The 16,069-nt window shown below is 37.1% G+C and overlaps 2 protein-coding genes across 2 annotated transcripts; one reads left to right on the top strand and one right to left on the bottom strand.

Annotated features, from left to right (window-relative positions):
- Nucleotides 1-1,821: 1,821 nt before the first annotated feature.
- Nucleotides 1,822-2,775, top strand: LOC124504670 (putative olfactory receptor 52P1). The gene has a single exon (XM_047070136.1). It carries the CDS (start codon nucleotides 1,822-1,824, stop codon nucleotides 2,773-2,775), a length of 954 nt encoding a protein of 317 aa, XP_046926092.1.
- Nucleotides 2,776-9,477: 6,702 nt separating this feature from the next.
- On the bottom strand, nucleotides 9,478-10,428 carry LOC124506166 (olfactory receptor 52A5-like). The gene has a single exon (XM_047072187.1). The coding sequence runs from the start codon at nucleotides 10,426-10,428 to the stop codon at nucleotides 9,478-9,480; it is 951 nt and encodes a 316-aa protein (XP_046928143.1).
- Nucleotides 10,429-16,069: the final 5,641 nt, after the last annotated feature.

Here is a 16,069-nt window from a genome sequence, read left to right as displayed (position 1 = left end):
TCACAGTGCCGTGCAGCTACCCTAACCAGAAAGTTTTTTCTGTACACAGATATTATTTAGACCTCCGTGAAAGGAAGGAAGCATTGCCATTTGGAATATTTCTCAAAATATCTTTAAAAATTTTTTTTCGGGGCGCCTGGGTGGCGCAGTCGGTTGAGCGTCCGACTTCAGCCAGGTCACGATCTCGCGGTCCGTGAGTTCGAGCCCCGCGTCGGGCTCTGGGCTGGTGGCTCGGAGCCTGGAGCCTGTTTCCGATTCTGTGTCTCCCTCTCTCTCTGCCCCTCCCCCATTCATGTTCTGTCTCTCTCTGTCCCAAAAATAAATAAACGTTGAAAAAAAAAATTAAAAAAAAATTTTTTTTTCATGTTTATTTAGTTTTGAGAGAGAGACAGAGCATGAGCAGGGGAGGGGTAGAGAGAGAAGGAGACACAGAATTCGAAGCAGGCTCCAGGCTCTGAGCTTTCAGCATAGAGCCCAAGGCAGGGCTCAAACCATGAACCGTGAGATCATGACCTGAGTTGAAGTTGGACGCTTAACTGACTGCACCACCCAGGCACCCCAGTTTCTCAATATATCTTGAGCCTTCACATCAGTGGAGTTCCCGAACAGAAACTGAGATGCTATGAGCAATTATAAATTTAAAAAACGGTGGCACGTGGGTGGATCAGTCGGTTAAACCTTGACTTTGGCTCAGGTCATGATCCCGCGGTTTGTGGGTTTGAGCCCCGTGTCAGGTTCTGTGCTGACAGCTCAGAGCCTGGAGCCTGTTTCACATTCTGTGTCTCCCTGTCTCTCTCCCTCCCTCTGTCTCCCTCCCCTGCTCAACTCTTTCTCAGAAATAAACATTTAAAAAAATAAATTTAAGAAGCAGATCAAAAAGAGTAGAGTGCATGTTCCAGAACTACAATATTGGGTAGAAACTGGACGGCAGGAAGAAAAAGAGAGGTGAGAGCAAGAATCATAAGAAAATGCTTTTGCTGCTGAGTCTAAAGGGCTGAATTGTACATGATTTGCTTGTCACTGTCATTAGGCAGGTCTGGGATGCCAACCAGAAGTAGGGATGAGTTTATAGATGGCAGTAATGGCTTTGCAGAAAATAGACTGGGCTGACTAACCAACTCATATGCTTATTTGCACCAACTTTAAATCATATGACAGCACAAATAAATAAAATCTTCTCTTTTTTCCTGTTTATGTGCTTATGTTATGCTGTCCACCTTCAGATCATCTTAAGGAGTTCATCTAAAATAGGAATAAATTGCTTTGGATGATAAAGCCCTTATTGTTTTTAACTTTATAAGCTTTGTTCTTATATATTAGGATTAGGAGATATTACTCTGAACTGATTATTAAGTTATGCTCTCTGAGAAGAAGAATATCATTAAAATAATGACTGCATTTTGAAGTATTTGTTAATTATTGTGTGTGTGTTTATTCACTTGTATCCATACTTGATCTCAATGTCCCTGAAAATGATTGTATCACAGAATGCAACACTAGCTTTGACACAATGATGAGACCATTATTTTACTATCTGATCATCTATTAAGAAATAAAAATTACAGAATAAATTAAATAAAATTCAAAACCTGGGAAAAAAATTTCTGAAATATGAACACAATTTTCTCATTTGCAGATGAAGATACTGAGATTCAGAATGGCAAAGTGGTTTACCTGAAGATTTAGAGCCTTAACCCTTCTACTGTGTCTGGATTCCCCACATGCAGGACCATGGTGGAGTTAGTTGCCATCCTTCATTCTGCGCATAGGAGATTAGTCTGGCTACTTGGTATCTGAGCATGCAAAGTCTCCAGTTCTAACATGGCAGACAATGCTACACATCGCTACATCTCATCTTTTTTTCTGGTTGGTATTCCTGGTTTGCAAGATTTTCACTGCTGGATTGGCATCCCCGTCTGCCTCCTGTTTGCCCTGGCCCTGCTGGGGAACAGTGTAATCATCATCACCATCAAACTAGAACCAAGCCTCCACCAGCCTATGTATTTCTTCCTTTGTATGCTGGCAGTGAATGACATGGCTCTTGCCTCTTCCACGGCCCCCAAGATGCTTGGTATCTTCTGGATGGATGCACATTGGATTGACTTTGACACCTGCCTGACACAGTTGTATTTCATTCACACATTCTGCATAATTGAATCATCCCTCTTGGTTGCCATGGCCTTTGACCGCTATGTAGCTATTTGTATCCCATTGCGTTATACAACCATCCTGACAACACCAATGGTCATTAAAATGGGTCTAGCTGGTATGACCAGAGCTATCCTTATGGTTTTGCCCTGTCCTCTTCTTATTAAAAGGCTACCATATTATACTAAATATGTCATCAGTCATGCCTACTGTGAGCACATGGCTGTGGTGAAGTTGGCCAGTGCCAACACCCTCATTAACAGAGTGTACGGAATCTCTGTGGCCCTTTCAGTGATGGTGTGGGACCTAGGGCTCATAGCCGCATCCTATACCAAAATCCTCCAGGCAGTCTTCCGGCTGTCTTCCCAGAATGCCCGCTCGAAAGCGCTGGGCACCTGTGCTGCCCATGTGTGCACTATACTTGTCTCCTACACCCCTGCACTGTTTAGTTTCCTAACTCACCGCATTGGCAAGAAGGTACCTCCAAGCATTCATATAATTTTTGCGAGTTTGTATCTTTTGGTGCCTCCCGCAGTCAATCCCCTGGTGTATGGCGTCAAGACCAAGCAGATTCGTGACCGAGTGGTTGGTCTCTTCTTCCCAAGCAAGAAGATTTCTGGAAACTAAAATATGTAAATACAAACCCATATTGGCAGAATCTGTTTTATGAAGTCATGGTATGTTAACAGTAGTTGCAACTTTGTCCCCAAAATGCTATTTTTCAATTCAGTTATACCTTTTAGCGGGGACATTTGATGTTGTGTATTTTTCTCTTATTTTTATTTTGTAATATTTCCTTGTCTTTCTCTTGTTTAATTCACCACTCATCCTGGCTGACTGAGGACCATGCCAACCTCCATGACTAAGTTTCTTTCTGTCATTAATTCTCATTACTATTTCCCGATTCCCTTGGAAAGGTCCTTAGTGCCAGGTCAGTATTCTTTGTTTACTATCATTACATCTTCAGTTGTGCAAGGTCACCTTTGGGTAATACCATCCATGTCAGTCACCTTCCACCCCTCAGTGCTTAAGACTTATCTATCCTGTATTTTCATTGGTCAATACAGTCTTTAAATTGTTTTCTGTCCATCCACTCATTCTTTAAACATTTTGTTTCCTTTAGATCTGTACCTATGTATCAGCCAATAATTTTTTTTAGAATTTTTCTGCCTTTATGGGAAGCTTTCAGTAAATATTTGCAATAATTGTTATTTATTTAGTATTGACATTATTCCATATTCTATATTTATGGATACTATTTTATAATGTTCACAAATGTGAAACAACTAGGCTAATTATTGTAATAATTTTAAAATTCTCAGTACATTGAACATTGCATTTTATAAAAACAAATTCTTTTTTCCAATTTTCACTGTTACATGCACTAATTAAAAATTCCTGAGTAGGGGCACCTAGGTGACTCAGTAGGGTAAGTGTCCAACTCTTGATTTCGGCTCAGGTCATGATTTCACAGTTCATGGGCCCAAGCCCTGCTTCAGGCTCTGCACTAACAGTGCAGAGTCTGCTTGCGATTCTCTCTCTCCCTCTATTTCCCCCTCCCCCAGTTGCTCCTGTATGTGTGTGCTCTCTCTCTTCCAAAATAAATAAATAAATTATAAAAAAAATTTGTAAAAATCCTGAGTAAAAATCATCATTGTCAAGTTTCATCCTACTTATTACAATAGTTATAATAATGGCTTGACACTCAAATAATGATCACTGTGAGTTTGACTGTTTACTAAGCCCTTTACATGTATTTACTCCTTTAGGCCACAAAACTATACTGTGATGTAGATGTTATTGTTGTTCTCATTGTACCAAATAGGAGACTGAGGCAGAGAAATGTTAAGTAAATTGCATAACGGTGACTCACCTAGGACGTGGCAATGTAGAATTGAACCCAGGGACTCTGGCTTTCAAAATACATGCTCCTTATCATGCAACATTGTCCACCATGACAGAAATCTTATATTTAGTTGCTTTATGAATATGGAAGCCTATTCCTGTAAACATTTTATTTTTTATCATTCTACATCTACTCTTCTTTTAAATATTGTGGTAGATCTCTTAAGTCTCCTTCAAACCACTTATAAGTGCTAAATATATTCCAATATTTTGGCAAGACCCCAAGCATGTATTTTTTCTGTTTTACTAGAGAAAGGTCCAATTAGTGTAGCCTGGTACCATTAGTACTATGCCTTCCAAGCTTGAATAAAACTCCAAGACTCTGAAAATAGTACTTACTCACATGGCATTCCCTCTCTGCCTCCCCCCTCTTTTATGGATTCAGTGCATCTCAATTTGTTTTGGTCATATTCATTCAGTGGTGAAATTCAAAACAATTCACTTCTTAATTTAAGGTGTTAATTTTATTATACATGGAACACAGACAACACTACTTTGGGCATATCTATAAAATGCTGTTCAAAACATTCTTTTACTTTAGATCATCATGGGCTGAAGCATTCATTGAATTGGAAATTATTTGTTTTTGACCAAGGTTGGTATATATTCTGTGGCCATTTCATGAACAATTTTGTGTTCTCAAATGAATTAGTTCCTCAAAACTTTATCTTTTCAGGCGTTTCATCTGCAGCCATATTCTTGTTTGTTGCTGACTATATATGTATCTCATCAACTTTTGTGTGTTTTAGATTGCAGAGAGCTATGTTTTTTTATAATAACCATATAGTTTTTCCATTTATTCATTTAATATATTCAGAGTGGCTTTATCAGATATTTTAAAGCTGGGTTTTGGGGGAAAAATCAAGTTTAAACACTGATTCCATCACTAATTGCTGGATGAGTGTCATTTTTAACTTTATAAATCTTAAGCTTCATCATTGGTAAATGTGGAAAATAGTTGTTATACTTTATAGTGTTAAAGTAAGAATTAAATGAGACAATTTATGAAACATAATTATCATGATAGTCAACACACATTCAAAATGCCCCAAGGAGGAGATTTTGCACTTATTCCCCCACCTAAGCCATATTAAAAAAAAATTTCTTATTTCAGTGAATAACATGTCAAGTCACTGAAATCAGTAATAGAAGATCAGTTAATGTTATAGAGTGTTGATTAAATGTGAAATATAGGCCAAAGGAAGATACATGAGAAAATAAATGGTAAAAAAAAAAATTAAGTAAAGAGAAAATAAAATCCAACAGCCATCCCAGGTAATTTAGAAAAAAAATAAATATAATACATTTAAAAATGTGTAGATGATTATCAAACACCAAAAATAACACTGAGTCTGAGAAAAAATTCTAATTGAGGCATATTGGAGGAGGTTCCAAGAAAAGGATGGTTGAGCCTTGAAGAGTGATGATAATATCACCAGGTAACTGGGTGAGGGTTTCCAAGTAGACGTAATATTCCAACAGAACTGAATAGACATAGTAAGAAACATGAAAATGCACCCAGAGGACAGTGGTGTCATAAAAACGAAAGTAGGATAAACCTTCAAGGAAAAACATACAATTAGAAAATCAGTTGGGATATCCAATAAGAAAAGATCTGGTGTGTGTCACTATGAAAATCATTGGTCACCTTGGGAAACAAAAGACAATGCAACAGTGATGGTGCAAGGTCCATACAATCTTACGTACAGTGGAAGACACTGGATCCAGGTAATAAATCTAGTCCAAACCCTGAACTTAAAAATTAAATGGCTACACTATAGTTTGCACTTACATAGCCTAAAACTGCTCTTGATCAATCACACAGAATATGGATATGTCCAGCATATGGGACAAAGCATCACACAGAGACGAAATGCAGCTTGCTGCTTCTTTCTGTAAATAAAGTCTTATTGGAGCATCACCATATCCATTAATTTATGCATTGTCTATGGAAGCTTTTGCCCTATGGTGGCAAAGCTAAATAATTAAGACAGAGATCACATGACCCCAAACCCTCAAATTATTTACTATCTGTCCTTCTACATAAATATATAATTTAGAACAATTCATCCCATTATAATGTCTTATATTCCTGTCCACTTGTCTTTATTGACCTGCCCTTAAGCTTTAAACCTTCTATCAAAATTTTATATATAAGAACCGCATTATAAAAGCCACAAAAAAATTTACAGATAAACTCTTGAAAATACGTAGGTCTACTTTACCATTCAGTATTTCCTATATATACACATCAATGTGGGAAATTTATTCTATAGTTTAGCTCCAAGAACACCAAAAATTCCAGTGGCCAAAACGGACATACATAATACAGAAACAAAGTATCTCCTTTGAAGAATTAATGGTTTTTCTTTTTAAGTAATAGCTATAGCTAGGACAATTTATTTTAAAATTCATTATATTGGGTGTCAGTTCAAAGTAAATACACACACCACTAATGGGAATAAATTCAATGTTCAAATATCAATTAATGTTATCCACTTCATCAACAAGCTAAAGAGAAAAAATCATGGTATCATATCAATTGATGCACTAAAAACCTTGACAAAATCTAACACTTGTTTCTTAGGGAGAAAACTCTCATCAACCTAAGACTAGAGGGTAACTCTTCAAGTCAGTGAAGAACATCTCCAAAAACTTTACATCAAACATCATATTGAACAGTGAGAAACCTCTAGAATCAAGAACAAGGCAAATATACCACCACTCAGTATTCCCATTCAGCATCATATTGTCAGTCTTAGCTAGAGAAATAATGCAATACAAAAAAAATAAAAGGTATACGGATTTAGAAGGAAGGAATAAAACCACTTGTCCACAAATAAATAGGTGAGGTACATGTGATTTTTTGGTAGATCAAATTCTTTTGTATGATACTGTGATGGTGAATACATGATATTATGTACCTTTAAAAAAAAACAATAGAAATTTACAGCACAGAGTGGACATTAGCATATAGAAATTAGAACTAATTATTTAGAAATTTGGAGGATTCCCAGAATCCCAGATCCCAGAAGCAATGCAGATTGTAAGAACATAATGTACTTGTAGGCAAATGTACAAAATATCTTCACAGAGGGGAATGATGGGAAAAGGTACTGACTAAGACCCCTTTGGGAATGAGTGGAGTGTAAGAATAAAAGCAAAGGTACTGTCCATAAACGCTGTAGTTTAGTTGATAGAGTTGTTTCCCACAGGGGCAAGGATTTACAACTCTGACATGATCTTAGAAGCATACTGGAAATTAACAGTTGGTGACAGATGGTTGAAGACAGATTTTTCACTGTTGGAGTGGTAATTTACTGATAAGCAAGGGAAAGTTGTTAGAAAGATCCATCAGGGGTGGGGAAGGGCCACCTGGGAGGCTCAGTCAGTTAAGCATCTGACTTCAGCTCAGGTCATGATCACACAGCTCATGGGATTCTGTGTCTCCCTCTCTCTCTACCTCTCTCCCACTCATGCTCTGTCTCTGGAATTAATGTTGCAGATATTAGTAAGAACCCTATATTAACTTAATTTAGATACAGTGTTTGCATATGGAAATATTTATATATATGTGTACGTACATAGGCTAGCATACACACAAAGTTCATTGCTGTGTCAGCTGAAAGAACCCAAAGAAAGATACCCAGGCAGCAACAAGCATACCTGGGGCCCAGTTACTGGTTTCTAACGCTATTCACCAGTAAAAGGAATGAAACTTCCTAGAAAAATGGCTAATTCTAGGACTGGGGAGGAAATGCCCAAGATGAGCCTAGAGCACCTTTCAATGACATAAAGCAAGAATTGCTACACACATACACACACACTTACACACTAACACACACACACACACACACACACAAAATGAGGGGTTAGTCAAAATGGAGTGAAAACCAAATGAAAGTGCACCCAATGGTCAAACTGGGACAACGTGAGCAATAAAATAAAGTAACATTGGATTATAACCCAAATTATAACAAAAATACCCGTAAATCTATACTGATCTAAATAAATGATTGAATAAATTAATAAGTAGGGAGAATAAATCAATCTGCCATGTAAAAGAATTCTAAATAATTCAACAAATTGTGCACCTATTCCATCCTCAAAGGAGGAACATAAATCCCCACTCCTTAAGTATAGGCTACATATAGTGATTTTTCTTCCAAAAATACAGTATAAAATGGGAATTAAAATTGAGAAATCTGACAAACACTAGTTCGGACAAGTAATTAAAGTCAATACACACAGTGGATAAATTGTTGATAATATGTACTCCTGATATGCGATCAAAATGGGCCTTTAATTTCTATGACTTTCTTCCCCAGCGTATGCAATTCCAATCTACTCATTAGAATAACATCAGATTAATTCCAATGGAAGGGATTCCTATGAAATACCTGAATAGTACTCTTCAATATTGTCCAAGTCATTGGAAAGAAGGAAAGTATAGCCAAGAGAAGCTTAAGGACTCTTGACACCTAAATGCAATGGGGCATCCAGGATGGGACCCAGTGGTGGTGGTGGGGGGGGTGGTGAGGAAGAAATTAGGTAAAAATTTTTAAAATGAATAAAATATGAACTTTAGTAAATTATAATGTACCCATATTGATTCACTGATCATAACAATTCCAATATAGAATTAAACATCTGAACCTTCATAGTGCTCAGATGAAAGTAAGTCAGAAAATAAGTTAAAAGATTTTCATGGTGATAAAATGATGATGAAGATGAGATGGAGGAGAAAGATTACTGAAATCAAAATTAGATGACAAAGAAGTAGTTAATTCATGATCATTGAACTTATCAACTTGGAATGAATTTATTGTTTTTAAAGAACTGCATGATCTTAAAATTTTCAATCAGAGGGTAACCACTTAAATTTGCTTGTTTTTGTGAAACTTCCTCACTGAAAGATTGAAGAAAATTCTTCACTGACTAAACCAGAAACAAGTCTTCATGTTTTCTGCCTTTTATGTCATCTATTGATTAATTAATTCTGTATCCATAAAAAGTGAACTTGTTTGAATAGGAATCAGAGCCTGTCTTCTATGTAAAACCTAAAACTTTATATGTCAGCAGCACAAGCAAACTGGACACAGCACAGAATGTGACTCAAACTAGTATTTCTCTAAATAAATTTTTATTATTTGACAAAAGATAAATTAGATATCAAGATGAATCTTTAATTTTTTAGAATTTTTTAATGTTTTTATTTATGAGAGAGAGAGAGAGAGAGAGAGAGAGAGAGAGAGAGAATGAGCGGAGGAGGGGCAGAGAGAGAGGGAGACACAGAATTTGAAGCAGATTCCAGGCTCTGAGCTGTCAGCACAGAGCCCCATGCGGGGCTCAAATTCACGAGCTGTGAGATCATGACCTGAGCCGAAGTCATCTGCTTAACTGATTGAGTCACTCAGGCACCCCTTAAGATGGATCTTTAAAGTGGAAAATCTTAGACACTCGATCTCGAATCTTTTTGGTTTTCACCCCATACACAATAGGATTGAGCAAAGGAGGGACAAGCAGATAAAGATTGGACAGAAGAATATGAATGTAGGGTGGAATGTGGAACCCGAACCTGTGTGTAAAGAAGGAGAAGAAACCTAGGAGATAAAACTCAAGGAAGACACAAATATGGGCAATGCAGGTGTTAAAGGCTTTGAGCCTAGATTCTCTCTGAGGCAGATTGAAGACAGTTATAAATATTCGAATGTAGGAGAGTGTGATGAAGATTATGTCAAATCCAAGTATAGTGAAAGCCACAAACAGACCATAGATCTTGTTGATTTGAATATCTTCTGCTGCCAACTTCACGACGGCCATGTGCTCACAGTATGAATGGGAGACCACAGTGGTCCAGTAGTGTTTCAGCCGACATTTGATGAGGATGAGACATGGAGATACAAGGAGGGCTGCTCTGAGTGTCATTGCTACCCCAATCTGAGTGAGGAGTTGGTGGGTAAAGATGATTGCATGTCTCAGGGGATCACAGATGGCCACATAGCGGTCCAGGGCCATGGCCAGCAGAATTCCTGATTCGATACACTGGAAGGTGTGGATAAGCCACATCTGAAAGAGACAGGCATCGAAATATATGTCTGGTAAATGGAACCAGAATATTCCTAGCATTTTGGGTAGGATGCAGGTACTGAGAGCAATGTCTGTTGCTCCAAGCATTGCCAGGAAGAGGTACATGGGCTCATGGAGGCTGCGTTCCGATTTGATGATGACCAGGAGCAGAGAATTCCCAAACAGAGCAGTGATGTACATGGCACAGAAAGGAATTCCAATCCAGAACTGCACAGATTCCAAGCCAGGGATCCCGACCAGTGTCAACACTGAGGGCATGAAGACTGTGCCATTGAGCTTGAGCATGTGGCTTTAGAGTTGCCTGATTTATGCTTCAAGTTTTGTTTTGTGTTTTCTCTTCTTTATTTGTTCTCATGTAGACATTCCTAGAAACAAAAATTGAATGTGTCTTTAAAGGGCATTTTTTCAAGTATACATGTTTATTGATGCTGTAAGTCTAGGGATGCATATACAGGATCCCTAAATTCTGTCTTTTTCTCTTTCTCTTTCTCTCTCTCTCCCTCCCCACAAAGGCCTACAAATATACACAAGAATTAAATATGCAAAGCAGACCCACTCATACCTGGTGATGTATGTGCATTTGTGTGCATTTATAAGTTAAGGATATTAGTTTAGTTTTATAATAGGTTCAGGAACTTACGATGTTACATATATCAATTTGGTTTTACCCAAGAGAAATTCATAGATAGTCATTTAGTGTGCAGTGAACACAAAGACAAAGGAAAAAAGAGGAACATTCACCATTTCAAGCAGTATGCTGTACCATGGGAAAATAGGAAGTTATAAAGTAGTGATTTTGACCTTAGAGATAACAATATTTGCATCATTGTAATAAAAAGTTAAATATCTCTGTGCCTAGGAAAGGAAAACTTAATATTATAAATCCCAGCAGGTTATTTTGTGTATACATACATCTCTGCCTCAGTTAATATGGAAAGGCAAAAGGCTCAGAATAGCAACACACACTGAAGAAGAGCACATTTGGAGCACTGACACTACTGGACTTTGAACTTACAGATGCAGTGATCAAAACAGTATGATCATGCAGAAGAATAGACAAATTGATGAGGGAACAAAACTGAAGCCCACCCATAGGCACACACGTACTTGTAGTCAACTGATCTTTGACATAGGAACAAAGGCAATTTAATGGAGAAAAATAGTCTTTTCAAATAATCATGCTGACGCCATTGCACATTTCACACGCAAAAATAAAGGAATGTAGACACAGACTTTACACCTTTCACAAAAATTAACTCAGAGTGGATCACAGTATTTTTATTGATTTATTTATTTTGGGGCGTCCCCAGATGGCTCAGTTGGTTAAGCGTAGGACTCCTGGTTTCAGCTCAGGTCATGATCTTATGGTTTATGGGTTTGAGCCCTGCATGGGGCTTTGCACTGACAGTGTGGAGCCTGCTTGGGATCCTCTCCATTGCTCTCTGCCCTTCTCCCATTCACATTCTCTCTCTCAAAAAACCTTAATTGATTAATTGATTGATCGATTGATTGATTTTTTTAAAGAGAGTGAGAGAGAGTGCATGTGAGTGGGGGAGAGGCAGAGGAAGAGGGAGAGAAAATCTGAAGCAGACACCATGCCCAGTGCAGAGCCCCATGAGGGGCTTGATCTGAGGACAGTGAGATCATGACCTGATTCAAAATCAAGAGTTAGCCATTTAAGCAACTGCACCACCCAGGCACTCCAGGTCATAATACCTTTAGGTTGAGAATACAAAACTATACAAAATTTAAAAGAGACAATAGGATAAAATCTAGGAGATCTTGGCTTTGAAAGTCACCTTTTAGTTAACATTAAAGGTATGATCCGTGAAAAAAGCAATTAATAAGCTGATCTTCATTAAATTTGGAAATCATCTGCTCTGTGAAAGACATTGTTAAGTGAATAAAATGACAAAGCATAGGCAGGGAGAATATACTTGCAAAGCACATATTTGAAATAAGGACTTTTACTCCAAAATATCCAAAGAACTCTTAAAACTCAACAATAAGAAAATGACCAAATTTAAAATGGGCAAAAATCTGAACAGAAACCTCACTGAAGAGGATATATAGATGACAGATAAGCATAGAAAAAATGCTCATCCTAGTTCATTGGGGAATTTCAAATTAAAATAACAATATAATACTACCACACACCTATTAGAATGGCTAAAATTCAAGAGTCTGATATATTAAATGCTGGTGAGGAGGTGGAGAAACAAGAATTCTCATTAATTAATGGTGAAGATGCAAAATGGTACAGCTACTTTGAAAGACAGCATACAAAGCTAAGCCTAGGCTTATCACGAAGTCCAATAATTATGCTCCTAAGTATTAACCCAAGCGAATTGAAAATTTATGTAAGCACAAAACTTGTGCATGAATATTAATAGCATCTGTATTCACAATTGCCAAAACTTGGAAGCAACCATATCTCTACCAGTAGGTGAATGTGTAAACAAGCCACGATACACCCCTATGATGAAATAGTAATAAAAAGAAATGAACTGTCAAGTTACAAAAGATATGTAGAAACTTTGAATCCATATTGCTAAGTCAATGAGGCAGTTCCTAAAAAAGCTAATACATGTGATCCCTGCTATATCATATTCTGGAAAAATAAAACTACAGAGACAATAACAAGATCAGCAGTCACCAGGGTTTCAGAGAGAAAAGAGAAGGATGAATAGATGGAACCCAGGGCCTTTTTAGACAGAAGAATATTCTACATGATATTGTAATTATGGATATGATACACATTTGTCCAAACACAAAGAAATGTACAATACAAAGAATGAGCCCTAATGTAAACTATGAACTTTATTTAATAATAATTATCTACTTGCTCAACTTTTGTAACAAATGTATCACACTAATGCAATATGTTAATTACCAGAGAAAATGTAGGATAGCAGAGGAAGACAGGGTATATAGAAACTCTATACTTCCTGTACAGTGTTTCTGTAAACCTGAAACTAATCTAAAAATAAAGCCTATTAATAATGAAGTTAAATATATACATATAGGGGTCTATAGCAGAGCTTACATCATAGTATTTTAAACAAATATTAACCCCAGAAATGGACCCTAGTGAAATATTCTCCAGTATCCCAGATAAAATTAGATGTTTTAGAAATAAACAGCACAAATAAAATTGATGACATCAAATGACAAGCTAGACAGATTTTGAAATAAATCTTGATGCAGGGATAAAATTTTTTATCAAAATTCAGATATACACATTTTGTACAGAAAATTGTAATTGAAATAATAATGGCTTAAAATGAAAAGTTATAATGTATCGTATTTCTCTTGGAAAACTTCCTCATATTAATATCTGATCGATAAATAATGTTCTTTCAAAGAATAGATGGTAATTACTGATTCTAAACAAGATAATTTTTGTAAAATAAATCTGAAAATATCAAATGACATAAGTACTTAAAATATAACAGAAAATATTGAAAATGTATTTGTTCAATGAAATTCAATTACTATGATTTATTGATGAAAAATACTTTTCTTATATTTCTTATTAAAGTGATTGTATTCTTTACATAGAATCTAATTTTTCTTTGGTTTCATGAGTAGGATAAAATTCCTAGAACACACAAAAGCATCTAATAAAGCCAGAAATAAAGGCTAAAATTGTCCCAAACTAGGTAACGCTCAACAAGAAAATTAAAATTTTGTGGAACTGTCTTCTTTAATCAAAGTGCGGTATTTCCCCACTTCCCTCACCCACCCCTTTCCCATTTCTATTAAATACCTGCTCCTATAAAACCCACCCTTGGAAATTAATGCACAGTTGAGTGGCCTGTTTACTGTCATTCATTCTGCTGTGAGAGTGTTAGTATTTGTTCCAATTTAAACATTTGCTTGCAAATCACGTAACTATGACATCATCACGTTCAGTTGGATGTTTTCCTTCTCTTGGGTACACTATTACGATAGAATTCAGTTAAGTTCAATATCCCTTTACTGAGTACTTCCTGTATAAAAGACAACGTGCCGGGGGCTGAGTAAACACATTACTACTGCAGAATTTGCCTGCAGCAGACAATGAGGCTGCACCCCTGTTGACCCCTTTATGTTGCAGCTCTATTTTCCCAATGGAACATCTGGCCCTGTGCTTAGACTATACCATGCATTCAGACCCCACGTCTTCAACATAAGAAGGTTGTTGATCTTTAACACAGATGTCAAACATTAGTTTTATTGTTATCATCTGTAATGACAAAGTTTGGTAGAAATGACTCAATTAATTTCTGGTTCTTTGGGCCCTTCCCCTGGCAAAGCTAATCCTGCCCCAAGAAGCTGCAGGCAGGATGTAGATATATGAGGCGTTCTACACAAATTGCCCCCTTGTTTGTTTCATTTCAACACATGCAAAATACTAAGTCTAAATGCATTCTCCTTTGAAAGGATGTAAATTTTGCATATATACAAACTTTAGGTGGTTTCTACCAAGATAATCTCTGTATTGAAGGATCAATTAATTGAAAACTCCAACCTTCCTGATTCTCTAAGAATTTGCCTCAGTGATTACTGGGTAATTGAGGACTCAGATGAATCTGAAATCACTGATATGCAGCCATTCCTTTAGTCTAGCTCTAGGAATCCATGGTCAGGAACCTTGTGTTGATTCTCTGGATCAATCTAATTGTTCTGTTCCTGGCTCTACATATTCCTCTCACATACCCTTACATCCCTAAACACATCTACTCTACTCTGTTACTACCCTATCTCTCTCTGTGTCTCTCAATCTTCCTCCCTCTCTCAATCTCTCTCTCTCTCTCTCTCTGTCACACACACACACACACACACACACACACACACACACACTTTAAAAATTTGTCCAAGCAGGTCCATTTCAGTTATTGATAATGTGTATAGTTCCTTTTCTCTTTCTAGCGTGGGAAGGGAAATGATTAATCTCCAGAGAAACTTTCTTCCCACCTTCATCATCTCCAGTTTTTCACACTTGCTAATCACTTTCTTTGGTATTCTCTATCAGTTCTAAGGGAGCCAGTGTTCATCTGTGACCACACCACGCTACACCCACAACCACCCGAAGGAAGCTTTATTCTAAGGATGACTTAATATCTAAGGGAAAGCTAATTTCTATTCACATGAGGATTTATTGGATCCTAAAATCAAAGAATCTTATATGTACATGGAAAAGACTCAACCCCCTGGCATTTCTTATATGATTCATCATAAAAACCTTCAGCTTTGACCTTTCTGCTACTTTGTATGTTATTAATTCGTTAGCAGGTAAACATCTATGGAGTCGTTTAAATTTTTACAAAATAATATAGAGAGATAGAGGTATGAAATGAATGCTTTTCAAATAGACATTAAAACTCTAATTCCAGGGTACCTGGGTGGCTTAGTCAGTTAAGTACCCAACTCTTGATATCAGCTCAGATTGTGATCTCAAAGTTGTGATCTCTTGAGATCGGGCCCTGTGTCAGGCTCTGCACTGACAGTGCAAAGCCTCCTTGGGATTCTCTCTCTCCCTCTCTCTTTGCCCCTCCCACATGCGCTCGTGCACGCTCTCTCTCTCTCTCTCTCAAAATAAATAGAGAAACTAAAACCCAAAAGAACTCTAATTCTACTCAAGGTGGACTTCTACTTCTTACTTTTGTTGGATGATAATAGATTTTCTTCTTTTAGTTGGTGTATAAACTTCATTTCAGAGGTATGAAGTTCTGATTGTAAATGAGCCCCCCCAAAAAAAATCTGCAGTTTAAATCCCTTAGTCTTCAAAGGGTTTTTAAAATCCAAAGATTTTGTTTGTTGGGTTTCTTTGTTTGATTTGTTGTTTAAATCAAACTCATCGTGGCTGACTAAGGAACATGCCAACATCCCTAAGTATCTCCCTGTCGTTAATTCTCATGATTAACTAACTCCCCATACCTTC

Source organism: Lynx rufus, unplaced genomic scaffold (assembly GCF_022079265.1).
Source record: "Lynx rufus isolate CCGP_SWC_20201006 ecotype Redwood Valley unplaced genomic scaffold, mLynRuf1.p SCAF_9, whole genome shotgun sequence".
Classification (NCBI taxonomy): domain Eukaryota; kingdom Metazoa; phylum Chordata; class Mammalia; order Carnivora; family Felidae; genus Lynx; species Lynx rufus.
This window is presented reverse-complemented; position numbering and strand designations above follow the sequence as displayed.

Coding starts and splice junctions, on each gene's coding strand:
- LOC124504670 (XM_047070136.1), top strand. CDS start 1,822: ATGGCAGACAATGCTACACATCGCTACATCTCATCTTTTTTTCTGGTT.
- LOC124506166 (XM_047072187.1), bottom strand. CDS start 10,428: ATGCTCAAGCTCAATGGCACAGTCTTCATGCCCTCAGTGTTGACACTG.